General features: G+C 48.3%; 1 protein-coding gene across 4 annotated transcripts in view; it reads left to right on the top strand.

Annotated features, from left to right (window-relative positions):
• LOC144144499 (uncharacterized) overlaps positions 1 to 27,355 on the top strand; it is a 320,680-nt gene that overhangs the window by 128,620 nt on the left and 164,705 nt on the right. For 2 of the 4 annotated variants that reach the window (XM_077675971.1, XM_077675970.1), the window contains exon 3: positions 18,631 to 18,721. The exons of the other annotated variants lie outside the window; for them this stretch is intronic. In XM_077675971.1, coding sequence (XP_077532097.1) covers positions 18,632 to 18,721 — 90 coding nt within the window. In that variant the 5' untranslated portion in view covers position 18,631. The remainder of the gene's footprint in view (positions 1 to 18,630; positions 18,722 to 27,355) is intronic. 4 annotated transcript variants of the gene reach the window in all.

Raw genomic sequence — 27,355 nt, forward strand, 5'->3', positions numbered from 1 at the left:
AAAACAGTAGCGAAATCAGGGCAACAATTTACAAACCGAGTTAAGGCAACCCAAAACTCGGCCCAAGTCACGTGTTCACTTCACTGGGCAGCCATACACTCGTTTTTTTTTATTTGCGTGGGGCTACCACGATGCGATTTCTTCGCAGTACTTTGCCTCGAGTTCGGTCCAAGCAGAAACCAACGATGGGTTCTTTGAGACACAACGGCCGAGAGTTACCGAGATTTGTTTCTCCCGACACTTGCAAATACTTGTGAATACATTTCATCATACTTTATGCTCAACCCATAATAAAACAAATGAATCCTGCAGGCAGTGTTAACAGAAATAGGGATAGGGATGTTTATGTGAAGTCGTAATTCAAGTCTGAATAGCGAACTCACGCGCGAGGCCTACCCAATGAACTTTGAGGACGACACATCGTGCTCGATGTTCACCGAGAGCTTGCTTGCGGGCTGGGCTAGTTGGTACATTATTAATGAGAAAACACTGGGCTAGTTTAATGTGGACGAAGGACAGCGAGACACGAGGTGCACGTGTATACTAAAGTGCAACTATCAAATGGCTTTATTTCCCGACGCTTTCGGAAAACAGTAAAACGTAAAAAAGAAAGATAGAACACACAAAACCACCCATGCCGATGTTCCCACCGGCCCCTTTCTTTGGGGATCCGTTCGCCGGCTGTGCCCGACATCGAAAGGCGGTCCGTTAACGACGGCCGTAATCGCAGCGGCCATGAAACGATCAGCATGCTTGGTTAAAATGCTGTGTTTCAAATAGTGAAGGTGGCGGGACGCTGAAAAAGCAGGAGTGGAAAAAAAGAGCACTGAAAATAATTTAGAAGGGTGTCGCCAATAAAAACAGCCACCTTCCTTATTTGACCTCTTTCCACCTCCCCGTTTCCAAATTTTTCTGCTGAAAGAGAAATTCTCTTTCTGTGAGGACACTAGCCACGCAACATCGTACGCGTCGGCAATTACCACGCAAGGATAAGGATCCAGGCTGCAATTCAGATACTCAAACTACCACGGCTCTGCTGCTACAAGAAATATAAAGTGGGTTCGTTGATTTATCGCGGGAGGAAATGAAGTGCCGAAGACCCTGATGCTAGCACGGCTACGTCGCCTTACTACGAAGCATTACACGGGTGGTTGGCTGTTATCGGGACTTCAGGTTCATTACTGCAGTCTCTAGCGAGATCCTTCAAGCAGAAGGTCGTACTTTCCCGAGAACATACCGCGAGCCGTGCCAACAGAAGCAACCGCTATTTTGTCACGCCCCGCCGCCGTCCGTTTAAATAGTGCAGAGTCAAACGCGTAGGACGTAGTCAGCTCTTTTTCGAGATTGATTAGCGTAATGGTCCTCCGCTCCTGGCGAAAGGCCCGTTTCTCTCTCCTTCTCGTCATTAAACCAAATAGAAGAGAAAAGGGGAAAAAAGGGCGGCCCCCGCTGCAGAGTTCCCCGGACGAGCGCCGTCTGCGAGAGGCCAACGGTTGGCGGGACGGTGGGGAAGATGTTCGGGATTCCCTATGAGAGCGCGCTTCGGGAGGAGAGATCCTTCCGTCCCGGCCAATTGGGTTTTACCCATCCCCGGGGCGCCGCCAGTAGCCGGCGCCCACGGCTCCCGGGCCCGGGGCCGCACTTGCCCGAGCCCGTGGCCCTCCTTGGCGGCCTTATCAATCCGCGCGGCAGCGTCGCGGAGAGGGAGGGGGATGGGCATCGGCGACGGCCGCTGCGGGGCCGCGGCTCCCGGCTTCCGATGGCGCCGGATGCCTTTATGTGCTCCATTTCCGGGCTTTTGTGCTTGGCGCGCTCCGTGGTCGATGGGCGCCATCTTGGCCCAGCCGGCGGGAGGCGGGTCGGAGGCGGGGCTCCCGGGCGGACCCCGGGCTGAGCCGCTCGTCTTGGCCGTGGATGCCACCGCGGTTTCGGCTCCCCGAGCCCCTTGGAAGCTGCCGCAGTGGCCCGCCCCAGGGGCCGGGGAGAATAGCGGGGGAAAGAGGGGTGGTCGGAGAGGGGACGAGGAGGAGTCGTCTCAGGCTGAGCGTCACGCATGCGCAAGGATGTCCGAGGGCCAAAAGATTCCCCAGCAGTCCTCACTCCCAGCGAGCCCCAGTAACAACGAATCAAACGGTCCGCACTTCGTCGCTTTCTTAATATGGCAGCTGGTAGGCTGTGAGGCACGCTGCTGTTCGGGAATTATGCCATTCGAGGCGATGCGAAACATGCGTCCGTGCTGGCTGTGGCCTCTCGAACCCCTCGATAACTGGCCCTAGTAAATTACACTATTCACCGTGACGCGATGCCGTGGTGTGAACAAGCACTCTAATACGAACCAATGTCGTATACCTGGCTGGTTTGTTCTCCTTCGGCGTATACAGCACGTTTGCGTTGCGCATTTTAATCTATACGAATTTTACGTATACGAAATTTAAGCTATGTGCTTGATGAATTCAAATAATATAACTGAGTCGCAGGAAGCAGGTACATATTCAAGGTCAGCGCGCTCAAGGGGGTCTGAAGAGCAGGCCCAAGAATACTGGTCTGTTCGAGCCATATCTTCCGGAATAGGAGGATTATAATACCAGAATGAATCTGTCATCCTCTGCCCCAACCCCCACACCAGCAGGCGTTCCGGTGTCCACCCCTAGGTGTGACAATTTACGCCTGCTGGTGGTCTTTCCTTTCCTTTTTCTTGACAATAAATGCATTCATTCATTCCTACTCAGCTACGCTGCAGGACGAAGGCCTCTCCCATTGACCTCCAACCGCTCCTGTCATGCGCTGCTCGAGTCCACACTTTACCCCCGAATTTCTCTATTTCATCCCTCCATCGCGTTCATGGCCTTCCCCTTCTTTTAGACCGATGTCTTGGTATCCACTCTGTTCGCCTAATTGTCCACCGGTTGTCAGTTTGCCTCCCTACATGGCCTGCCCAAGTACATTTCTTTTTCTTTATTTGGACGATGACATCTACTACATTAGTTTGTTCTCTGATCCAGGCAGCTGGTTTCCTGTCCCTGAGAGTTACTCCTGACATTTTTCGATCCATAGCCCGTTGAGCCGACCTAAGTTTGCTTTCTAGGTAGTTATGTATATCCATTTACTTCTTCTAGAGCTTCCTTTTCTAAATCGGAGAGGAAGTTTTTGGCATGCTTATTCGTCATTACTATATTTAGTCATATTTATTTTTAACCCCATGGCCGTGCTTTCTGATTGTAGTTCCTCAAGCATTGTTTGTATGTGTTCTGCAGTCTCACTCAGCAAGACTATGTGTCCGCAAGCCTCAATAGGCTCAAGTATTCCCCGTTCAGTAGCGGTTAGAGAGGGGGGCGTTTTTCTTTCTTTTTTTTTTGTGGGGGGGGGGGGGGGGGGGGCGAATAAGAACCGCACCTCTCCTTGCGCCAGTTCTGCGGAGGAGGTGACAATCATGCCGGCGTGTGCGCGTATGTGGTGTAACCCGCTTGCGCACAAATCGCTTAGCGCCACAGTGGTTTTTGACTCCCCGTAGGCGGTGCAACGGCTGACTCGAGCCTGCATTTCTGACGGTCGCAACACGTTTGCGACCTCGCGCAAGTGGGATTTAACCTAGCGCAAGTGGAATGCTTCTGCTTCAAAAAAAAAAAAAAAAAAAAAAGAGAAGCTGAGGACCTCTTTGGGGGAAGGGGGGGGGGGGGCGATCGCTTTCTTCGCCCCCCCCCCCTCCCCCCCGCTTGGGACCGCCACTGTCCCCGTTTATCCTTATTTCTGTGTTCCCAGTCAAGATTTTTTAATACTCCAACCAGACATGCTGTGAACATTTTTGGCGGGATGGTATCGCCCTGTCTTACTCACTTTCGGATCGAGAAGTTATCGCTTTGCTTGTGGAGGGTTATCCTTCCCGTACATTTCTTGTAAATGTCTTCTAGAAGCCTCATGTAGGTCTCCTGGAGGGTTATCCGTGGTCTGTTAATGCTTCCAGCACGGCGGCGGCGAGTACTGAGTCAAACGCTTTCTCATACTCTATAAATGCCATGTAAATGGGTTTAGTGTATTCTGTGGATTTTTCTATCACTTGACGATAATACCAGGATACTATAATTGACGATAATTGACGATAATACCAGGATAGTTGCAGAAAACAAAGCGGCGACCATTGATAGTGGGTGTATTTCGCACTTACGCCGCCTAAGATTAAAGTAATATATACCAGCTAACCTCACAGCTTGCATTATGCCTCTTAGAATATCTCGACGATATTTTGTCCTAAATAACGGAACATAACGCCGTCCATGATTCCAAGGTAGTGAATGTTGCAGTCCCTAGTCGGAAAAACAAAGAAACAAACAAAAACTTATAGCTTTTGTGGTGAAGCTTTAAGCGTTACCGTAGTCGGTGTCCTTCGTGTCCGTTGTCTATGTAGATAAAAAAATTCTCAATACGAAGCGAATAAATAATTGCAGGAAGAATTTATTTCCACCTGCTGCATTAGATCGAAGCATTTTTGGTCTGGGAGAATGTCTCGGTAATACCTGCCGGAAACCAACAGAATGGATTCGGGGATACTTATAGGAAAGAAATCCTGCAGCGCGAATAGTTCGAGTGCGACTGGTGGGCGTGCGGGGCGTGAGAGTACGCTTCGCATTCATGCTAACGTTGGCTTCACCACTATAACACTCCTTGTGCTGTGGTGCAACTTTTGCAAGCAAGTCGGCGATAAGCGGCTAGGAACGCAGCCAGCCAGCCAGGACATTGAAAACATTCTTTGTAGGCAAAGAATTCTTCCAATGAAAAATTCCCTTCTCAATCCGCTGTTGTGAGCGCTGGGCACCAAAGCAACTCCACGGAAGATGGCGAATATCTGTGCACGGTGCCCATGTGGAAAAGGAGGAGCAGCTTTTTCCCGTGGAGGGGGTGACAGGGTAGTTTTCCTACGGAAAACAGAAGAATTGTGATCCTCTCCTCATGTAAAGAGGAGCGATGTGGTGTGCGTGCAAACTGATGGTCATCCCTTCCTCATATTATTTGAATATGAAACTGGGATTCCGCGTCCAAGTGACCTTCACTGGACTATCACTTGATCACGGATCAACCTGCAGCAGTTTTTTGAGAAGCCAGGCTGGTAACGTTATTACTACTAAGAACCAGAGACACAGATAAATTTGCTTTGATTCGAGAGTGCGTTACAGTAACTGGGTACTTTTGGATACAGTTGTTGAACGGTCAGCAAGCTAAAAGTTACCTGTGTGCGGGACGCGCGCTTGGCATTCGGGGTCTATGCACAAAGGAACAGCAAAGCGAGTTAAAAGATGCTTCAGCGGTTTTCAAGTAACAAATAATTTTTACGGTCGATCAACATCAATGATAACTTATAAGGCGTTCGTATGCCCTAATGGCTGTAGTTAATAAGCGCTTGTTTAGCTGTTAGCGATGTACAAGTCGATTGTGGAGAGGAATCTTGAAGCGATTCCGGTGTCGAAGCGACGGCGCAACATATTTTTGTTGTTGGTGGTGGTGTTATTGCTCCCTCACGTACCCCCGTGGGGGATTGGCCAAGGAACGGGGTAGCTTTTTTGGGGTAACACGCTCACGTAATAGCTAGCGCTATAAAGTCATCCTGTAGAATTGAATTGGGGAAACAGCTACAGAATTATATTATAGAGATAAAGAATTATAGATTGATGTCATCTTTAGGAGAATATGTGACAAACCAATTTTGTTAGCAAACACAAGGAGTTGGTAATTGGTGAACTTGAAGTGAGCCCCTGATGGCTACTATTAGCGTTACTGGCCAGTCCCCGGCTTTGAGTGCGTATGTGAGATTTATTGGTATGTTGACGCCGTAGCCAACTTGTAAGTTGGGAATAAGCAGTGAGCATTTCCCGGCAGCTGACGTCGCCATTGGCCAATCCCCCTTGAGTGTGTATAGGGGAATTGTGGGTGCTTATGTCGGCGTCCTCTGCCCACGTGGCCCATAGCCTCTCTCTTTAAGAATGAAGGTCTTACAACAAAAACAAACGTGCATCAATAAATCGGCCGTGAGTTTCGGACCGCTACTGGCCACACCTCTGGCCAATTCCTTTGAGTGGGTATGTTGTTAGACAGTTGCAGCCTAAGGAAATTTCTAACTTTGTCGTGAGCTTGTCATTTGTTTCTTAAAAATGTTAAACATCGGCCAGACCGGTCGATGTATCAAGGACCGAGCACGGGAACATGAATTGTCGGTAAAGAATAACGGAGATGCGCATTTGCCGGCGCATTGCGATGCCTGCAAGTGTGAGCCACTTCTGGGGGAGATTAAGATTCTGGGTAGGAGCAGAGATGCGACAGCACGGGAACTTTTGGAAGCTTTTTTATATCAAGCAAAAAGGCGATAATTGTATCAGTGATACGTCGGTGGTCCTTTTTAACTCAGAGAAATCTTTTTTCGAGCGTTTCGGTGATTGACACATTCGTACTTGTGATAACCTACTGTGGCGCATGCTGCGCATGCTCCAGTTGTTTCTATATTTACCGGCTCCGGCGGTGACTAAAGTTTAGTTGAAAGTTAACGCTTGTCTCGTCTCCTTTCTTGAGTACCGTCTTTGGTTTTTGCGCTGAACATATATTTAAGAATCATGAACCAACTAGCCCCCCAACAAGTTTTGTTAAATTACCTTGTGATTTCTTAAACAGGGTCTATGACCTTTCATTAAGTGAAATGAAGTAGCCGGAGGCATATGGGATTACAACCTCTCCACTGAATAAACCAGTTAACCTACCTATGACGGTTTTCGGGATACAGGCCGCCATTGGATATTTTGATGACAGGTTTTGGCCTCGCTTCTCTCGGGAAACCGCTTTTTTCGGCGACTGAGACAAGTAATGTGAGGGATGCTGACGCGTTGAAAAAGCGTAAGAGTACTTGTTTTGCGTGTTTCAAGAACAGCTTGGTAGAATAGCAAACGAAGAAAAGCTGGTGTGGCGGAAATTATTTCATATTTAGTGACAATTGTTAGGTGATAAGCCGAACAATTGATGGAAATATGCCGAGCTATTCTTGAAACAATAATTTCGTAGCTACCTGGGTACGCACGAAGCGCGGACAACATTTTCACTGACATTTATACTTTCTTGTCACCGAGCAGCTGCATTTACGACTAGGTGAAATTATTGCGCGAGGCCATTCGGGCAACGTGCGCACGTTTGGATTTATGAACGCGTTGATCGCACAATGGTGCGATAACGGCCGTACTCGGAATTGCGGAACTGAGAGACTGCTGGAAGCGCGGCATTATTTTTTACTGAAGATACACGTCACGTTCCTCTGAGTGAAGGATGCCTTAGGTGCCACAGAAACTGTTAGACAACAAATTTCCTGAAAGTGTCCCCCGGGTTCAACCAGCGCAACCGAGATCGTAGCTGCACATTGCGGTAGTTGGTAAATAACCTTGCAACTTTGACGGAAGATTGCTATGCGACAATGACGCGAGAAAAAGGCTGAACGAACAAAAAAGAGATGAAAAACCCACATAAATACACAGGCACATGAAAGAGAGCGTCGTTTACATTTTTCGTTCTAGTACTTTTATATATTTTGCCTGAATTGCCGTGTTTGCTTTGCTTGATGCCACAAATGTATACTTGTTGGGATATGAAGCACAACAAAAATATGAACCAGATCTCACAAATAGCGCGGTTTCCTTCCATGCCAATGAGAATGACGCGTGGCTTAGTTACAGAAACAAAGTTGGAAAATGGGGCTTTCCAAATATAGCAATACCGCGCCTTTATGGGACCTCGACGAACCCCCTTTTTCAATTTTGCGGGTTTTGGTTCATATTTTCGTGTTCTCGTTTCATTTGTTCATGACTACACGCAAGCAGGTTAAAGGGACCCGGCAACCTTTTATATAAGCCCTTTCACTCTTTCCTTCGCGTCTGGAACCACTGCGAAAGCTATAGTTATCGCCAGCACGGAGTTTTAAAGGTGCTGTCGAAAAGCGTTCATTGCTGCAAATCAAGGAAACCCGGCCAACAGCCACTATATGGCCTTAGTGACGTAATTCGAGCCGTCGAAGAACGTCAAGATCGGGAAAGAGAGAAAAATCTTTTGAGCGCGTTTACAAGTTATCTGATGGGCATAGAGCAGTAATTTTTGGCTGATGTACTTAGCGACCCCCTAATCTAAGTACTGGGTGTGTTGGGTGACCGCGTTCTGCAAGCATTTAAGAGTTAAAAAAAAATTGAAAAAAGTGTTGCAAGATCCCTTTAAAAGGTGTGTACCCGCCGCGGTGGCTCAGTGGCTAAGGCGTTGCGCTGCTGAGCACGAGGTCGCGGGTTCGATTCCCGGCCGCGGCGGCCGCTTTTCTGATGGAGGCGAAAAGCAAAAACGCCTGTGTGTTCGAGATTTCGGCGCACGTTAAAGATCCCCAGGTGGTCAAAATTAATCCGGAGCCCTCCACTACGGCGTGCCTCATCGCCTGCGTTGCGTCGGCGCGTTAAACCCAACAATCAATCAAATCAAAAGGCGTGTAACATGGGCTGTGAAATGTTATCGGAGCACTGGAAAGGGGGTCGAACTACCTCCAAGTGCATCGCTGTGCCGGGTCGGTGTCGTCCCATGCCGATAAGGACGCCCCTGTCGTCGCTCCGTCGAATGATCCGGTCTCCGTTTTGTCAACGGTTCGTAAACGACGGCGATGCTGCAACAATAACAGCCCTCCTCTCAAATCACTCCGCTTGCCCTTCTGGCATTTTGAAACTGGAGCGCCGGACGTTGTCCCCTCATGCCGTCAGCTGCGGGTGATGGCGGGCTGCGCCGGGCTGTGCGCCGCCGAGCTGGGAAACGCATTCGCCCTTCCCGTCCTCTTTTCCAGACATCTTTGCTTTTCTTTTGAAGCCACGCCATAATCAATCGCTTCAGTCGGCTGGCTTGGATACGCACAACTGGGAACAAAAATTAAAAGGAGAGAAGGAAAGCAAATATACGGCCCGCAACGATGTTAATCAGCTCAGCTGGATTGCGTACGCATGCGAAACGAAAACTGCGGGTAAGGCGGCTAATAACGCCCTAATTGTATTGTTGTCAGAAATTTTTCACCTCCTCAAGCGCGCAGCCCATTTGTTCTCGTTCCGCCAGTGTAATTTTTCCACCCATATCTCCCTCACATTTTGTAATTTATCTTCTTGAGCAATCTACTTTTGAATGCGCAATTTCCTCCCCGTGATGCCTTACACCCCAGATTTTCTTTGTACCGTGATGTTCGTAGTTTTAAATTCTAGAATGACTATGCTGATACAAAACAGAGCGCATCTGTTGTTAGAAATTATACACTCATTTATATACTTTGCCAATCTTGTACGTTGCATGAAACTTCCAAATTTAATGATGGAGGCGTTACTGCAGGCTTCCTACCGCGGAAATGTAGCCTGGGCGAGCGAACGTCTATCGGTGCGTGAGCGTGGATAGGCGTTGCTGATGCCGAGGGAACTCATTCCTTCACGGCTCCCAAGCACTGCGCAGCTATTTTGCCCGGGAAGATGCAGCGCCTTGTGAACTTCAAGTACTTGCACAGTTCTAAGTATACCTTCAGCACATGCTCCTCCTACAAGACGTTGGGGTTTGCCTGTGATTATGTTCGAAACACCAGTGCCGATTCTGGCTTGATTTCATTTCTCGCATAAGCGCGTGAGGAGAGGAGTTTGCATGTGTATTCTTAATTTTTTATTCGGAGTTTGAGAGAAAAATGGATTACTACACCAAATATGACGGACATACGCGGTAGGGGGGGGGGGGGGGGGGGAGTGCTATCCTTCCCCTTTAAAATTTTTGATTCGGGGGGAGGGGTGCATGAAATATGAAAAAAATCTCTGTTTGTCAACAAATAATGAGTAGCGACAGTTGTTTGTGCGTAGATTAGCTGCGCAAGAAATGAATGCGGATTGCGATGTACGAATTCTCACCACGAAGATCAGCCATTTTGCAATTTCACTAGGAAAAAAAAATAAACTAAACAGCCAGAAAGTTACGTAGGGTACGACTCCATCTCGAAGCCATTGCGTTTCAAATTTGTGTCTATTTTTTGCTTTGGCTTTAATATTTTTGTTTTTTTCCTTTTTCTCATTTTATGCTTTCCCTTCCCTTTTTTGTGGGCCCGTTTCCCCGATATGAAACCATGTGTGTGGCACTGCCAAATATCGCTCACCTAATCCGACCTGTGCACGGCACTCGGACGTGCCCGTGCACGTGCTCAGCCAAACCGAAGTTCGGTGTCATGCCGGAACTGATGACTTTTAGGGATTCACAGTGTGAATGGCGTCTCCGGACGTATTTGTATTTGGCGTCATTTCTGATGACAGTTGGCATCGAATTTTCCCAGTCTTATACGTGATAATACGTCTACGTAGATATTGTCAGGAAGCCAAAGACGAGGCAGTTGTCTTGAGGGAAAAACAAGTTTATTGGAGCGAACTTGTGCATCCCTAACAACTCAAAAATACACGGGGTGACGTGCGCAGGCGAGTGTCGGGAAAATCGAGTGTCTCGGCGTCTGCTCTGCTGGCTTTTATCTTTCGGCGCGGGTGTTTCTGGAACCGTCGAATTACATCGAGAACACTGTAGACAAAAGAAGACTATTCTAAGCTATTGACGTTAGGGCGAAACATTCTCCCTATCAAGTGAGATAATCCATGCGGCATAAGAAAGAATATAACATGCGCTTCACTGGGGGCACAGATAACACAGCCCGGCGCAGCTGGGTGATAAAAGCAAAAACATGAATACACAAATCCAATGCGCGGTTTGCGGCATTATAGTGCTGAACAAAAGCTCACAGGTTTGAAACCCGCCCATACCGGCGGTTGCTTTCCCTCCTTTTATTTTGGTTGGGATGCGGAAAAGAGGACTCCCGTGTCATCTCAATTGGAAGGCGTACTATGCGTGCTACCGAACCTCAGGAATTCTACACTAGCCTTAGCGTGAGGTTTAAACTGGTTGCCCTAGCGGGGATGTTTCTCTGCATGACTTCGATCCGCATTTCTCTCTAGCGCGCGCGTGCGACCAAGTCTCGGATGTCGCACCCGTAGTCCGCGCCTGCCACTGGCGTCACACACACGAAACGGTCGTGGCTAATCGCGCTTGTCAGAGGCAGCGTACGTCGAGCGGCGCCTGAGCTCAGATTAGCCTGGATTAGAGCCACCGCCTTCCTGGTTCCTCGCACGGCCGTCCACGCCCGCGGGCGGGCTTCTCCGCAAAACGACTTTCACGCATCGCGCTTTCACGCTGGGCTCACAAAATGGCACGTCCCGGCTTGCACGATATCGGGCTCGGGCTGTACGCCATGTCGACCCCGGTGTGTTTAGACAAGCTCTTCGCCCATCGTTTTGGTTCACGGCGCTGCCTCCGAGCGTTTGTATACACCGACTGACTACAGCGTCCCCCTTGGCTCCGTGCCGTTCTTTTCCTGAAGGCCTGCGTACACGAGACGAAGCCTAGTACGCAATACCTCGCCATCTAAATGGAAACGTGTGTTCAAACCGGGATGCGGGTGTATCTGGTACGTACGCACCTGGACTAATAAAATAAGTCAGCATTAAGGTAAAGCGGTAGGATCGATGAGTAATGGCTCCTGCGGAACCACGTTAGAGGCGTGTACTCGACCCCATTTCGCGATAAAAATTGCTGTAACTACTCCCGGACGCTGTAAAGAAAAGAAAAATCTACTTTTGGCTTCGCGCAACAAGCTCGCGATACACTGGCCAGGCTCTTCGCCATCCGACATTTGCCCTGGATTACTATCAAATATTAACACTTGACATGCTCGACCTACCTCAAACACTTCGTGGTATGTCTGTCTATACATATATGGCCTCCTATGCCGGACCATCTGCATGTTTTGAAGCATCGAAGGAAACGACCAGGAGGACAGAGCGGTGAAGAAGGTCTGGGGAGGGGGAAGGGCAGCGTGTGGGGGAGGAGCGAATGGGTAGAGAGGGTAAGGAGGAGGGTAGGTTAAGGGGAAGGGTGGAGTGAATACGGTTCGTCAACTGAGAGCTGTCATACAGCCGGTTAGCACAGACCTCCTCCGCGTAAATTGGAAGGACAGCCCAAAGATCACCGTGTACCGAGATGCCACCATGTGCCAAGTGCCCAAACGCAATAACTCCGGTGGGGCACATCGTAGTTCTTCGTTGCCCCTACTTGTGAATTGGAGGTAGAGTGGGGGCCAGTTCCAGTGGTCAAGAAGGGGTAACGTTCTCGCCCTGACCTTCACATTCTTGGTTAGCTGCATCAATGCTACTCGCATTAATGTAACAAATCATCCAAAGGATGGGTCCTACCTTATTTTGGTTTCTCGTTACGCTTCGTATGCTGCAGATTCGCGTAGGATTTGAAATTACTTTACCTATGTTTCTTTTCAACGACGGTTCAGCAAAAGGCTGGAATAGTATTGTAAGAAAACTGATTATGGGCCCCTGTAACACGAGAAGAATGAAGAGAGACGAGTAGAAGCAAAGCCAGCACAAATGTAGAAAAGTTTAGCGAGAATAAAAAAAAATGCAGATAATCTAACAAAAGTTGAAAGAGCCGCAATTCACGCAAGCAGAAACTCAAAATTGCAAAATTTAAGCGTACAACTTGTTGTCGGGCTATTCTTGGTGATGCGATCTGATTGTATGAAAAGGGCAAGGAGACGGAAGACATTCCCCTCCTTCTTGTCCCTTCTCCATGTTTGTGCAGTAAAGCTAAAGAGTGTCAGTGTGATCTGTGCAACAAGGTAGCAATATCGTGACGTTACCATTAAATGAAGCGTTGAAGTTGCCACCACGACACCTTTGTGTATCTCGTTGCTTTGCCTTTGAACAAAGCGAGGGAAGGCTTGATGGCTATGGTGGCAAACGTTGGGGACTAGGTAACTACTGTGAAGATGAATATCTTCAACACCATATTCGAGGCGGATGATGTCGATGTGACATACACGCTAACAGAAACGGTCGCTGAAAGTTTTTGTTGTGTTGGTCGTCTCTATTGCACTGTTCCTAGTATCTTCGTTGTTGTCGGTGTTTGCTAATGGGTGAAGTAGGTAGTTTTATCTAGTTGTAATTGTTTTTTGTATTTTCTTCGATATTAGCTTTCCAACGTTGCAGTCATATGCTATTACGTGCCTCATGAACAAATTTCTTGTAGTACCTTCTGCGTTTACCGGTTTTCACGACATTCAACAATGTTTCAGTATTTAATTAGCCCGGAGCGAACGTAGTTGTCCCTGAACCCTATCCGCAACCCTATCTGAACCCTACCCTACCTTTCTTTTTTGTTTCGTTGCTAGTTGTTCCACGTAACATTCTATTCGCCCCCGGCTAGCTGAATCTTGATTTGCGCGCTGTGGCTATTGGTTGTATTCACTGGCGAGGGACGCATGCAGACAACCAGGTAAGTGCACCGTCACTGGTTACGTCGGGCCCCTCTGGATTGCGGTACTTGTCCGTGTTAAGCACATGATGTGTGTTGGACGTTCCAAACTCTACCCCACCGAACGCAAAGTAATGCCTCAAATACAATGTGAGTTCGATTAATAACATCTCTGTTGGCACCACCGTTGAAAATCGGCTTGAAATGAAGCAGACGATACACTCCGGTGTTTTTTTTTTTTTTTTTTTTTTTGTGCAGCGTACGGGCGCAGTGGCACAAGCCGCGCCATGTCCGTCGCGCTTCGGCTATGTCCGTGGCCATTTCCAGTGTTGCCAAGCGAAGAAATTGACAGATAAACTTTTCAGTGAATACCATAGGCAAGTGCTTGCCATCTCAGCGGCCTGCCGCCGCTCCGGTAGCGTCTTTTTTGCACAGGCCAAGAAAACTATGCGTAAGCACAATTCCAGATGGTACAGACAACTCTGGAGGCTCTGTTACCGGGGTGTATGATACGAGCCTCGGCTGCTAACCGCTGCTCTGACGAGACCTTCGCGTTTGAGTGTACTGCGACGTCACAATGCACGTGTACCATCTCATACAGCGCACTACGAAGGAATGCGGAGGTCTTGGCCAAGGCCTTCGCGTTGTCTTGTCAGGGGCAGAGATCGACACAAGCGTCGGGCCATGTCAAGACACGTGTGTCGCAGACATAAAGCACAGCGAGTGAATGGATTCTGGACATGTTCAAGCGACAACGGCACTGCAGAAAAATAACGACGATGAAGGCGTCGAGCTCCGCGCGAAGGCCTGAAACGCGTCTTGAAGAAGCTGATAATACCCACCCCCTTCACCAAGAAAAACGGATTGCATTTTGTGTGTGTGTGTGTGTGTGTGTGTGTGTGAGAGAGAGAGAGAGAGAGATAGAAAGAGAGAGAGATAGATAGAGAGAGAGAGAGAGAGAGAGAGAGATAGAGATAGAGATAGAGATAGAGAGAGAGAGAGAGAGAGAGAGAGAGAGAGAGAGAGAGAGAGAGAGAGAGAGAGAGAGAGAGAGAGAGAGAGAGAGAGAGAGAGAGAGAGAGAGAGGAGTTCGTACGTATTCAGTTGTGTCTGTGTGTGCGTGTGCGCGCTCCCGTGTGGTGTGTGTGAGATGGCGCCGAAGTGGAGAGCCCAGCGTTATTGCAAAACAACATTATATATTGGAGCAACAGAGCATAATTGTCATTGCAAGATGACTAATTGAAACGTCCTTCCGTTCTATCTTCATGTGGCGGTCACGTCGAAAAGACACGCAAAAGAAGGAACCAAGGCCTGTCATGACAGCTGGGGCAGGTATTTAGCTGAAATAAACTTTATTTTAGATATGCATTTTCTATTTTTCTGTCCTAGTAAACATTCAGTTGTCAGTAAAAAAAAAAAGAACACCGCTGGTCCTGTGTCTTTCTGGTCCTCGTCTCGTTCCCTGCGCTGTATATCATGATTCCAAACCAACTGGCCCAAATTTCCCGTTTGCTGCAGATATGTAAAGTAGTGTACTGAATTACCTGTGAACTTAAAGCAGTTGCTAAGCACTTGCTATCTTCACCGCCCCCGAGAAAGAGATAGGAAGTGAAAGAAACAAAAAAAAAGAGGAAACGAAAGAAAAAAAAACAAAAAATAGAAGAAAGGAAAAGAAAGAAAGAAAACGCAGGCCGATATACAGCATGCAATCTTTAATACTAAGCACCCTTCTCCTCCCCACTTTATTTGTCTTGAATGTAGGACACAAATTATCAAAATGCAGACATAAATTCTCACTCGAGTTGCTTAAGCAAGACGCGCACTAGACACGCCTGCTCCTACACATAGTATTTCCATCACCGTCTGGCGCTACATGCAGGCATACGGCACGGCTGCCGTTTCAACAAATCATTTTCTATCCTTAATCTTCCTTTCCTTTCTTCATTATTTATCGCTGTATATAGTCATTGAATTCTGTTTGCATGCTTTTATTTCCTCGTTTCTTTCATGCATTGTGTATTTTCGTTATCCTAGTCGCGCGAAGGGAAAACTCGATCTAGCGCGGATAACGCCGTCTGATGCCCTGCAAAATATGTGTGTCTTAAAAGACCTTTTTGTTTTTGCTTATTAAAATCATTACGAAGAAGATCAAGCGTTTCTATACATCAATCTTTAATGTCTTCTTTTTGTGCGATCTAGCATGGTTTGAAGCGTTTACGCAAAGGACAAATGCGATGCACGCATAGTAGAAAACTCCACCCACGGTCTGAGCGCGGTTCGAGCGATCAATCGATTGCCTCTGCTTTGTTAGGGCGCAGATGCCGTTAATTGCGCTGAAAAAGAAGATTACTCGTTAGCCGGAGCGGGGATTTTGGCGGGAAGGGGAAAGAAGAGAAATTGTGAAAGCAGCAATTTCGGGCACAGCGGGGAGTGTTCGTGCATGAAAGTGCGTCTGAGTTTCCTCAGGCGCTTCAGTGGGCGGGAAAACAGAAATCGCCGTAAGTTGAACGTTATTGTAGCGTGAGCTACACTGGCCGAGGTTGAGCGGTTTCGCGTGGTTCCTGGAGAGCCGTGCTGCGCATGCGCGAGGAGCAGTGACGTCTCACGGCGCACAGCTGGCGCGCCGGAGCCGCCGCCGCGACTGGATTGGATTGGGTTGGATTGAATTGAATTGGATTGGATTGGACTGGATTAAATTAATTTGAATCGAATTGAATTGAATTGGAATGTATATGATTGGATTGGATTGGAAATCGTTTTAGCAGCAGTAATCATGATAATCAGCTAACCCTAGACAACCAGGAAGCCTAAGAATAACCAGCTGAACGTTAGCTCACGCTGCGTATATCCTGGCATATAGCCGAGCTAAGCCACTGCTTATTTTTTCGCTAACCTCAATTCGAAAGGTGCGTTGGTTTATGACTACCTCAATAGCATCGCACAATGCCGTCGGAACGAAACAACAACCACTGATCACGTGTCATTCACGATAGCCCGCCACAAACCTGTGTGCTGCCTGCGCTGCGCGTATACCAGTTTCAAATTTTGGAGAGCTTAACGCTCCGAAGCTGCACCTGGTCTTTGAGGCACGCTGTAGTGGAGGGCTCCGGATTAATTTCGATCACCTGGGGATTTTTCCGTGGGCCGAGATCTCGATAGACGGACGTCTTTTCTTTTTTTATACTCAAGCGCGATATTTGAGCGATGTATCCTCGTCTTGTAGACATCTGGAAAAGCTTTTTCAGCTGAAATGGCCGCCTCTTTTGCCCTGTATTGATCCATATTACCCCTTCTCCATGATCGCTCACAGCAGTGTTCCACGACGGGTGCGCACTGGGTGCCGTTGTTCGACTGTGCATTTTGCGCGGTACTGCCAACAGGGTACGGTATGTTTAGAATGATTACGGTTTTTTCTTTCAAAAACATTCGCAGGCATCAAGACGGTCAAAAATTTCAATAATCACTTCAAAAAGTCATAATGCGCGTTTGAGCTGACATGAATCCCAAGTTTTTGCATGCATTGCCGCTCGAACGGGAAACGAACTGGAGGAAGCGGCTTTTCCTTGAGTCGTGGCATATCCAACGCACCCCTGGGAACTTTAATCGCTCGCTTGTCACTCTACCTTCGGTGTACACACACGGATTACGTGCCGCAGCGAGGGGCTTTGTGCGAGGCCAGCGAAAGTGAAAGACTATAAGACGCAGCTGCAGTGTGGCCCCAGTCACCCCTGAAGAAGAAGCCGAGCCGGCTTCGAAACGTCGGGTTTTGTCTATGTATTGGTTGGAGCATAATTAAATCTCAGTTCAGTAACTTCCCAACCAGACAGAAGTCTGTCAAAATGTTCACCTTCAAGCCGATCTGTTATGTGCAGCTCTACGCGCACGCGGATCGCGGCACCTGCGCGCGGATAAAACGTCAGTGCTTATGCTTCATTTAATATCCGTCCGATAAAACAGTTACCGCTCATTTAGGTTACCGCTCATAGGTTACCGCCCATTTAAAGCGCAGCTTTATATGACTAGGCGAAACAAAAATCTGGCGGTCCCTTAGGTTACCGCTCGCAGGTCCCGTAGGTATCCGCTCATAAGTTACGGCTCACTTAAAGCGAAGCTTCATATGGCTAGGCGAAACAAAAATCTGTCGGTCCCTTAGGTTACCGCTCGCAGGTCCCGTAGGTATCCGCTTATAAGTTACGGCTCACTTAAAGCGAAGCTTCATATGGCTAGGCGAAACAAAAATCTGGCGGTCCCTTAGGTTACCGCTCGCAGGTCCCGTAGGTATCTGGTTATAAGTTACGGCTCACTTAAAGCGAAGCTTCATATGGCTAGGCGAAACAAAAATCTGGCGGTCCCTTAGGTTACCGCTCGCAGGTCCCGTAGGTATCTGCTTATAAGTTACGGTTCACTTAAAGCGAAGCTTCATATGGCTAGGCGAAACAAAAATCTGGCGGTCCCTTAGGTTACCGCTCGCAGGTCCCGTAGGTATCTGCTTATAAGTTACGGCTCACTTAAAGCGAAGCTTCATATGGCTAGGCGAAACAAAAATCTGGCGGTCCCTTAGGTTACCGCTCGCAGGTCCCGTAGTTATCCGCTTATAAGTTACGGCTCACTTAAAGCGAAGCTTCATATGGCTAGGCGAAACAAAAATCTGGCGGTCCCTTAGGTTACCGCTCGCAGGTCCCGTAGGTATCTGGTTATAAGTTACGGCTCACTTAAAGCGAAGCTTCATATGGCTAGGCGAAACAAAAATCTAGCGGTCCTTTAGGTTACCGCTCGCAGGTCCCGTAGGTATCCGCTTATAAGTTACGGCTCACTTAAAGCGAAGCTTCATATGGCTAGGCGAAACAAAAATCTGACGGTCCCGTGTGGGAGTAAAACTCATTCGGCGCAATCCCATGCGCACGCACACACACAAAAAACAAGGTATAAGAGTAGTTATAAGAAAATGGAAAGAGGTTGGCTGGATTTATAGAAGATGCAGCTACACTCTTGCATCCACCGACCCTGGTAAGTGTGAACGGCGCATCGGAGAGAGCAAAACACAGGGTCAACACCAACCACACGTTACAACATCGCTGCAGGTTAACCATCTGTACGGAATGCATGTATCGTATTTTTCTCATTTTTGTTCTACTGAAATTGCCGTCGATAAGTGCACTAATCGTTTAGAGGAATATGTACGTGTGTATACGCGTGGGCAGCGAATCCTACACAGGAGTATGTCCCCGATTGGGAACTTGGCTCGTCTCGCTTTCGCAGAATGGCCGTGCCACGTGCCTGTCAGCGTCAGGGCAGTTTGCTGAGGGCCGTCCGCACTGACGGCGCCAGGGCGGCAGACTCCACCACAAAGGTAGCCAGCGCGCGTACACTCCTATAGGGGCCACTGATCGGCATACGAGCGCATAGCCTGCGAGGCAGCGAGAAACACCGTCCCAAAAAAGCCAGACTTTACATTCAAGCAGCGGATACAAGTGAAGGTTGATGAGTATCAAAGTGTTTTAGCACACGACATAGATTTGACGGAGAGTCTAGGTGAAAGGTATGACCAAGTTTTATTTCTCTCGAGTGTTGACGGCGGTTATCCGCACACACACTTTTATGAAAATAGTGCCTATCGATAACTAATCTACTCAAATCCATATCCATATTCAAGTGATGATGCGTATAAGCTTGAGATCTAAATCATGTTTTGATCTTGGAAATGGTGCCTATAGCTAATCTACCCAAGATGCATATCCCAATGATGAGACGTATAAGCTTGAAGCCCGAATCACGTTTTGAACGGCGTGCTATCTTGGTGAAGACCGCGATGTAATAGCACACACACAGGGGCTTCCCTTTCCCAAATCTTCGAGCTATAGAACGGCTAGCGCTTTGAAGACACGTGGTGTCGGGAGTTTTGGTTCTCAGTGATATAAGCTTCGCTTAAAATATGCTCTAGGTTGAGCTCCTTTTAAGATTGTGGTGGCGTGGCATCAATGTCCTGACACAGGCAAATTTTGCTGGGTAGGTGGGACCTTCAAGCAATTAATTCCAAACCTGACGTCGCGACAGTTGAGGGCCTCACTAGCCCCTCTAGCATCACCCCGAACTGCTCGGCTCAGTAACTTCATTATCGTTTTTACGGCTTACCCCGAAGGTTCTGATGGACTCAATACGTGATGGGTGGGGGCCGGCTGGGTATAGCCATGGAGAAAAAAAACTGTGGTTGATTCCTCTGTCCTAGGAATCGTTAAAACACGAAAGGGAAATGTGCAGCGAAATCTGCAGCTGAGCTTGATTTCCGGGTCGGCGGCTAATATTAGGTACGTATTTGTTTTGCTCCGAATATGTCTAATGTTTTTTTTTTTGCCGACGTTTGCGACTATGAAGAACGCTGCAAGATTTACTAGTTCGCAAAGATTGATTGATTGATTGTAGGGTTTAACGCGCCGACGCAACGCAGGCGATGAGGCGCCGTAGTGGAGGGCTCCGGATTAATTTTGACCACCTGGGGATCTTTAACGTGCGCCGAGATCTCGTACACACGGTCGTTTTTGCTTTTCGCCTCCATCAGAAAAGCGGCCGCCGCGGCCGGGAATCGAACCTGCGACCTCGTGCTCAGCAGCACAACGCCTTAGCCACTGAGCCACCGTGGCGGGTAATAGTTCTGAAAGGTTCTGCCATGTAAACACCTAGTTTAACAATTCTCTTAACTTTTGACCGGAGGACGTAATAGAGGTACCGAGAAAAAAACTCCCACCTCCCCTCGCGGGAACCCCTGTGTAGATGCGACGCATAGGCGGAGCGGCGAAAGGAACGCGTTTTATAGCGCTCATAACGTTGAGGGGACTGCGTAAGCTGGTCCCAGTCGATGACGACGTTGGCGTACTTGTAAAGCGGCGTGGACTCTAGGTGTTTGAGCCAAGCGTGGATGTTGCTTCGCCGGAGAACGGCACACCGGTTATATGCGCAGCGCGCCCGAAGGAGAGGAAACCGCGGAAGAGAGAGTACTGCACATGCGCCGGCCCCAGCGCGTCTGCCGCGGCTATGACGCAACGTGCCGCGGCTATGACGCAACGCAATCCAACACAATCCACTTTAATCCAATCCAATCCAAATCCAATCCAACCGAATCCAAGCCAAGCCAAGCCAAGCCAAGCCAAGCCAATCCAATCAAATCAAATCCAATCCAATGCCCCTCGCGAGAGAGTGTTCGTTATCGGAGAGGAGAGGGGGTGAGCGGCGGAGAGCGGCGGAGAGCGCAGCTCGCGCGGCGAGGAGAATGGCAGAGGGGTGGACAACGCCGACGACAACAACGACGACGACGCCGGAGGGACAAGGCGAGTGAATCAGATGCTCTGCATCTAAAAAAAATTCCCCCGCATTTCCCCGAGGGGGAGAATGTGAAAGTGCGAATGCACGGTTGTCGGCCCGCTTGCGGCGCTTGCTCTCGGCCCCCGCAGCCCACCGCCTCGCCGCCTTCTCTTCCATCTCTTCCATCGGGTTTGTAGTATCACGTGTACGCCACGCAGTTATCAAGCCGCTATAACGCCGCTGAGTCGCCAACGCACGCCGCTGACGACGTAGTTTGAATGCGTTAAAGATATAAGGCGCCACTGACACCGATATAAGCGTCGCGTCCGTGGCCTATTCGGTAGAGCGTCAGGCTGCGGCCCGCAAAGTCCTCGGATCGAAACCTGGCGCCGGATGCTGTTTCTTTTTTAAATATAGAGGAGCACTGCGGACGCCGACGCCGCCGCCGCCGCCGACGCCGGCGGTGGATGGTTTGGGGTCGCTTATAAAGTGCATTCGCACTTAATAGACAGACCACAAGAAAGACTACCGTCCTTAAAAGCTCCCAATGAAGAAGCTGGGGACAGTGAAGAGACGCCAACTTGAGGAGCGCGTCGAACGGAGCCTGCCACATGGAGCGCGTGCCAGCGGGCACGTGCAAGGTTCAATTGAGGCGAGCCTTACAATGAAGGTTGCTGGCAGTGTTGTCAATGCTGCGTTTTGATCTGTGTCGCGCTGTCTTCTGTTGGGGCGCCAAGGGGGCACGATAGACGCGGTGTTATTGCACGCTGATGAGTGTTCTGTTCTTTTAAAGACGATAGTCTTTCTTGGGCTACTCCCAGGAATTTTGGTCTGTCTGTCTGTCTGTCTGTCTGTGACTCGATTCAGCCACCTGGCCAAAGTAAAATTGATATTGCGCAATAGTCTTATATACTCACGGCCCAATGTAAACGTCTAAGCCAGGTTTATATGCTCATACTTGTCAACTTTGTTGAACAAGAACAAGACATTACGCAAATATAAGACAGGAAATTAGTACACAAGGGATATTTACAGTGTTCCTTTATTTAAAAAATTCATAGATGCTTGGTTTTTCGATAGCAAATGATATTTTACATCTACTGCAGAAAACTGCCGCCTCCTGGCGGCATATGAAAAATCACGCGGCAACAGCAACGAAAGGTTCCACTAGCTAGGAGGTTCCACGTTCTGCTTGGAACGCACGTGGAGTACGGCAGCGCGGTTCTATAAACCTTGTAGTCGGCCGCCTCCATTCACGCGTGTCTCCGCCGTACTGCAGCGCTGGCATCGAGGAACCCGACCTGTAGCAGTGGAACGCGGTAAATTCAAATCGCCTTGAGCAAACCCTTGGTGTGCTTACCTCGGGATGAGCGCGACGGAACAGGAACAGCATGAGAGGTGAGCGGGAAAGCAAAGGGGGACATTTCCTTGGCAAATGTCTACAAAGACTATAATCTTTGGACGACATTTGCAACGAAAGGAGCAGATACGCGGCCAATTTTTTCTACCAGAGTCGTGGCATGATCACATCATGAATGGTGGGCCTGGAAAAACAATATATTTTTCGAGGTCCCCCAGACCACTCGTGCCAGGCCGCTCTTAAGTGAATAAAGCGCTATCTGGTGGATAATTCTCTGTCAAGTTGTTGCGGGTCAGTGTGAAGTTGGGGTGCCGTGAATTTTCGGTGGTTGGCAAAAGATGGACATGACTACACCACAGGAGTGAGGTTTACTGGCGGTTGGGTATCATTTCTGTAACAAATGGGGAATGTACCATTTGCTACGTATTTCGGGTGTGTACTGCAGGCCACGTCGGTGAGAAATTTGTTGAAGTCCTCACTGGGGCGTGGGAGCGGTGGTAAGGCGCCGAAGTATCCTTCTGGAGTTTTCTTGAGCCGCAATTTTCTGTCCTTGGTATACCTATGCAGTCGTATCGCTGTTGGGGGCGTAGGCGACTGTGTCGACTCTTCATCTGGCGTCAGTGGCGTTTGGGAGCGCTCATTCTTCTGTGAGGCCTCTTGTGCCAGCTGGTTGCCCGAGAAAGAGGGTCCATGGCTGGGTACCCAGTCTATGCGTACTTGGCTTTTGTTGCGTTCTAGAATTTGTACTTAGCATAGTATCTGATATGCAAAAGATATTTTTGGTCGTTTAAGATTTTTAATGAATGGCAGCCTAACATTGTCCCTGAAGAGGAAAGTGTATAACAGCTGCGTGTTACCGGTGCTCACCTCTTGGGCAGAAACTTGGGGGCTCACTAAAAGGGTTCAGCTTAAATTGAGGGCGACTCAGCGAGCAATTGAACGGAAGATAATAGGTGTAACGTCAAGGTACAAGAAGAGAGCGGAGTGGGTCAAGGAACAAACGCGTGTTAAGGACATATTAGTAGAAATTAAGAAGAAGAAATGGGCGTCGGCAGGGCATGCAATGTGAAAACAAGATAACCGTTGGTTATTAAGGGTAACAGAGTGAATGCCTAGAGAAGGCAAGCGTGGCAGGGGCGGCAGAAAGTTAGGTGTGCAGATGAGATCAAGAAGTTTGCTGGCATAAACTGGTCGCAGGTATCACAGGACCGGTATAATTAGAGATCTATAAGAGAGGCCTTTGCCCTGCAGTGGGCGTACACAGGCTGATGACGATGACGACGACGACGACGACGACGACGACGACGACGACGACGATGATGATGATGATTATCTCAACGTTTCCAATGGTTCGCATGAGTCCGTGAGGTTACAGATGCAGTGAAATCAAGGTGAACCAGTATGCATGCAAGGAATGTTATGGCATGGTTGATGGCGTGCAGCTCAGGCATCAGGGCGCATCCGGGCCAGCCCGATGATATTTGTGCTTAAGCTGGCGCCTCTGTAGATGTCAATTTCATTTTCTAGTCGGATGTCCAAAGAGTTCAGATGCGTTGTTGGCGGAGGGAGGGAGTGTTTCCCGCAATTGGCTTGCTGTGGGTTGTCGCTTTGATTGACAGACAGTGACACGGGCCATGACGGCTAGGGAAACGCATGGATTTCCGGACTAGGGTTCCACTCTCACATTTGACCTAATTAAAATCTCTCTCTCTCTCTCTCTCTCTCTCTCTCTCTCTCTCTCTCTCTCTCTCTCTCTCTCTGCGTAGATCGAATGGGATGGGAAACCGCAGGTAGTTGGTGGCTAGGCATGTCCCGTGCTATCAGGACATGTCCTTAGTGGTTCGAAATCGTTTCAATTGAGCTTGTGCCTTGGCTTCGTTGATGATTTCCTTATGGTGCCAGTGTAAGTTTCTGGTTAGAAGTGCGGATGATGACTGGATTAGGACGCTGTATTTTTGGAAGCCCACATTCTACGCTCGCTGACCAGTGATAAAATACAAATAATTTTTATGAGTTTAGTAAATTACTTTCTTCGCTTCATTTCAGACATTAGTTAACGGTCATTATCGGACGTCGGTATTCTTTATTCGCCAGTCCATAATAAATTCACAAATAATCACCGCGCCGCATTGGCACGAAACTCAGGGAAAACAACACAGGAGAATTGTGATCAAAAAGAGAAAAGAAAATGAAGCATTAGAGCTTCGAGTTATGAACGCATAAAATGGAACAAAACGTATGTACAGCCACATTCTTTAAATGCTTAAGTAACCACTGGAATCATATACAATGACTTCCCATATAAAACAAACGTAGTAGTGTCGGACTGAATATTCAGCACTGGCGACAAAATTGGAACAGAAACAACTTCCTTTCCGCGTTGATCAAGAACGAGATAATAAGAAATATTTGCACACGAAGAAATATAACGTGTCCCGCGGGTTTTCCAAATAGCAAATTCATATATTTGTTCGCCAACATAGATATCTCTCAGCTGGTCCCTTTCGATCAGCATGACGACTAAAGAGTGTAGTATGCTTCAAAATTCCAGAATTTAATGTTTTCTACGCGCCAGGCTACGCCTGCTGGACTATTCAGCCTCGCCGATGTGGAGGGCGCCGGATTAATCTTGACCTCCTGGGGATCTTTAACGCCCACCGAAATCTCGACACACGGGCGTTTTTGCTTTTCGCCTCCACCTGAAAAGCAGTCACCGCGGCCGGGAATCGAACCCGGTCCTTGAGCTCAGCAGCACAACGCCTTGGCCACTTAGCCACCACGGCGGGTGAGTTTACTGTTGACCAGAGTGGAGCCCAAGCAGTTTTAATTCAGTGCAAGATTCAAAAGGCGCATTCAGTCTCAGTTCATTTGCGGAATAGTTAGGTATAACCGAGCGCAATGGAGACATTTAGAAATACGATACAATATCTTTTTTCTCTACCGTTTTGAGCAGACCGCTCGCTCTTCTACCTTGGAAACTGCCACCCTCCAGGTGTACAGTGAAAGAACTGGACCACTTCAGAGGGAAAAGTCGAGTCCAGATCGCCCTAGTACGCTTCCACTAATGCGCTAGCTTGAATGACCAGGTTGTCATCGCAATGAACGTTCCTGAGCAGCACTCTACAGTGATTTCTTGCAGAGTTATAAGCAGACTTTCGATTCCGTAACGCTGTGCTAAAGTGACCAACAGCTACAACGAACGTCCGTATTTAGAAATTTTCTGATGATGCATGTCTTGTTGCTTTCCCTTTCTGTTACAAACTTCGCTCAAGTGGAGCGAGTGGGTTCGCACAAGCAGCTATTATCTAAACTCAGCCAATTTGCCAGTATACCTTAAAACTTAGAATTGGGATCGCAGAGATCTCGCAAACCAGTCTCAATAATCCAGCAGGCCCATATCATTTGACTGACCTAGGTGAGGTTTGTGGAGTGCAATAGTCACCATATCGAACCGCCCCAAAAATCTTGTGCCAGAATGTCGAAATTAACGGGGTCGCCACCTTGGACAGCTTCTTTAAAATAGGCCGTGCTTAAGTGCGACCGTCGCAAGTGTGTGCCTCCTTGTGCACCAGTGGATGCAAATGAGTTTGCGTTAAAAAATGGTAGCAATTTGTTTGCAACACAACAATTCCCTCACCAACTAAGTTTAGACATTGAGGGGAGCATCGCACATAGACGGCCAAATAATTCTTGTCGTCTTTTGGATGAGCTTGAAGGCCCTCGTATTTCCTTGACACGTTGCCAGCATTGTCGTAGGAAGCGAACCTGCAGTTGTCAATAGAAGTACCGTTCTCACCAAGAAGACTTAACAGGATGGAAACCAGATGCTCACTTGTATGCGACTCAATAGGAACACATCCAAAAAATTTCTCATGTACATCTCTGCAAGCCGCACCACGACAGAAAAACCCTGTATCGAAAAGGCTGGAGCCGGGGAGAAGGCGTTCGCCGAAACGAACGTGAGGGCTGTCAACCATAGGGTGCAAGGCTGACTTACCTGACTGACTTACCCACCTGCCACGGGTAAGTCAGCTATATTCTGTATAACAAACAGAAGTTGAAGCTGAGGCCCCAGCCGTCGGCTTTTGTTGCCAACATGGACAGCAAGCACGCTTCTTTTTTCGGATGGTTGAGTGGGGTCCCGGAAGTGGGTGGCCCGGGGCCGCAGCCCCATAACCCCTACCTTTATCCGGCACTGCACTGGTGGTTTTGATGTTTCGAAGGGTTGCCCTGTGTAACGTTCGGATGGTTCTGGTGTGTTTTATTGAGTTCGTGGGCCAGTGCGCAGTATGCAAAAATGCTCTCCGTGACAACTCTGGCCATAGTCATTGTGGACTTGGGGTTGCTCCTCCATATTAGGGGTGAAACCCCTCAGGGGCAAGGACTGTTGGCGTCTCCTGTCGTCGTCGTCACCGTAATTGTCGTCTCATGTAATCACGGTACTAAAACACCGGGACACTCGTTTGCGCCTCACGCTGGAACGATTCGTAACGTGTATTTAAAAAAAAAAAAAAAAAACCACCGGGACACTTATTTACGCCTCGCGCTAGCGAGCTTCGTGCTTCAATTACAAGAGACTTTTACGGCAAAGTTGTATACCTCTACACACAAACGGTTTCATCTCCGTGGGCAAAAACGCCCAGGCGCCAAGAATACACTTATACACTGCATGCTTCGCCCCTCCCCAGGTTTCAGGTTAGTGGAGATGTCCTGGGATCTTTTGTTCAGAAGTCTGCGGGTGGTGTGGAGCAGACACTTACATTTTTGCTGCCGTCTCTGGAACCATGTGATAGGGCTGCTATTCGTTTAGTTCGGTATAAACCGAGAAGGGTAATGGGATCCGCTGTGGCTTGTATTTCGCGATCTGCGATGATGGGTTATACGACACGGGGTTTATTTATTTATTACAAGTACCTACATCGCCCATTGGGCATTGTTGTTGTAGTTACAGTTGAAAATAGAATACAAACAGCAAATTATAACCGAACTAAAATCATGCATAACATTATACATGAGAAATCTAAACACTTACAGTACAGCACGGTAAAAAAGTACAAAGCACAGGATTATACAACGAAAGCAGTAATTATACACATAAAAAAATCAACAACAAAAAAAAAGTACAAAGACAACGTGGGTTATTTCATCAAATCAAAATGTTGTTTCAATGGCTGTTAGGAAATTAGAAGAGAATATTGGTACTTTTAGCGCGTTCCAGTCGCTAATAGAGCTTGAGTATCTATAGGTGGTTTGCAGACGTGTAGAGCCAAAAGCTGGGTCTCCTACGGAGTGAGCCGGAGCCCCCGGCTGGCAAGAGTGAGCTCGAGG

Source organism: Haemaphysalis longicornis, unplaced genomic scaffold, assembly GCF_048455015.1.
Source record: "Haemaphysalis longicornis isolate Haplotype H1 unplaced genomic scaffold, Haemaphysalis longicornis Haplotype H1 scaffold_7, whole genome shotgun sequence".
Taxonomy (NCBI): domain Eukaryota; kingdom Metazoa; phylum Arthropoda; class Arachnida; order Ixodida; family Ixodidae; genus Haemaphysalis; species Haemaphysalis longicornis.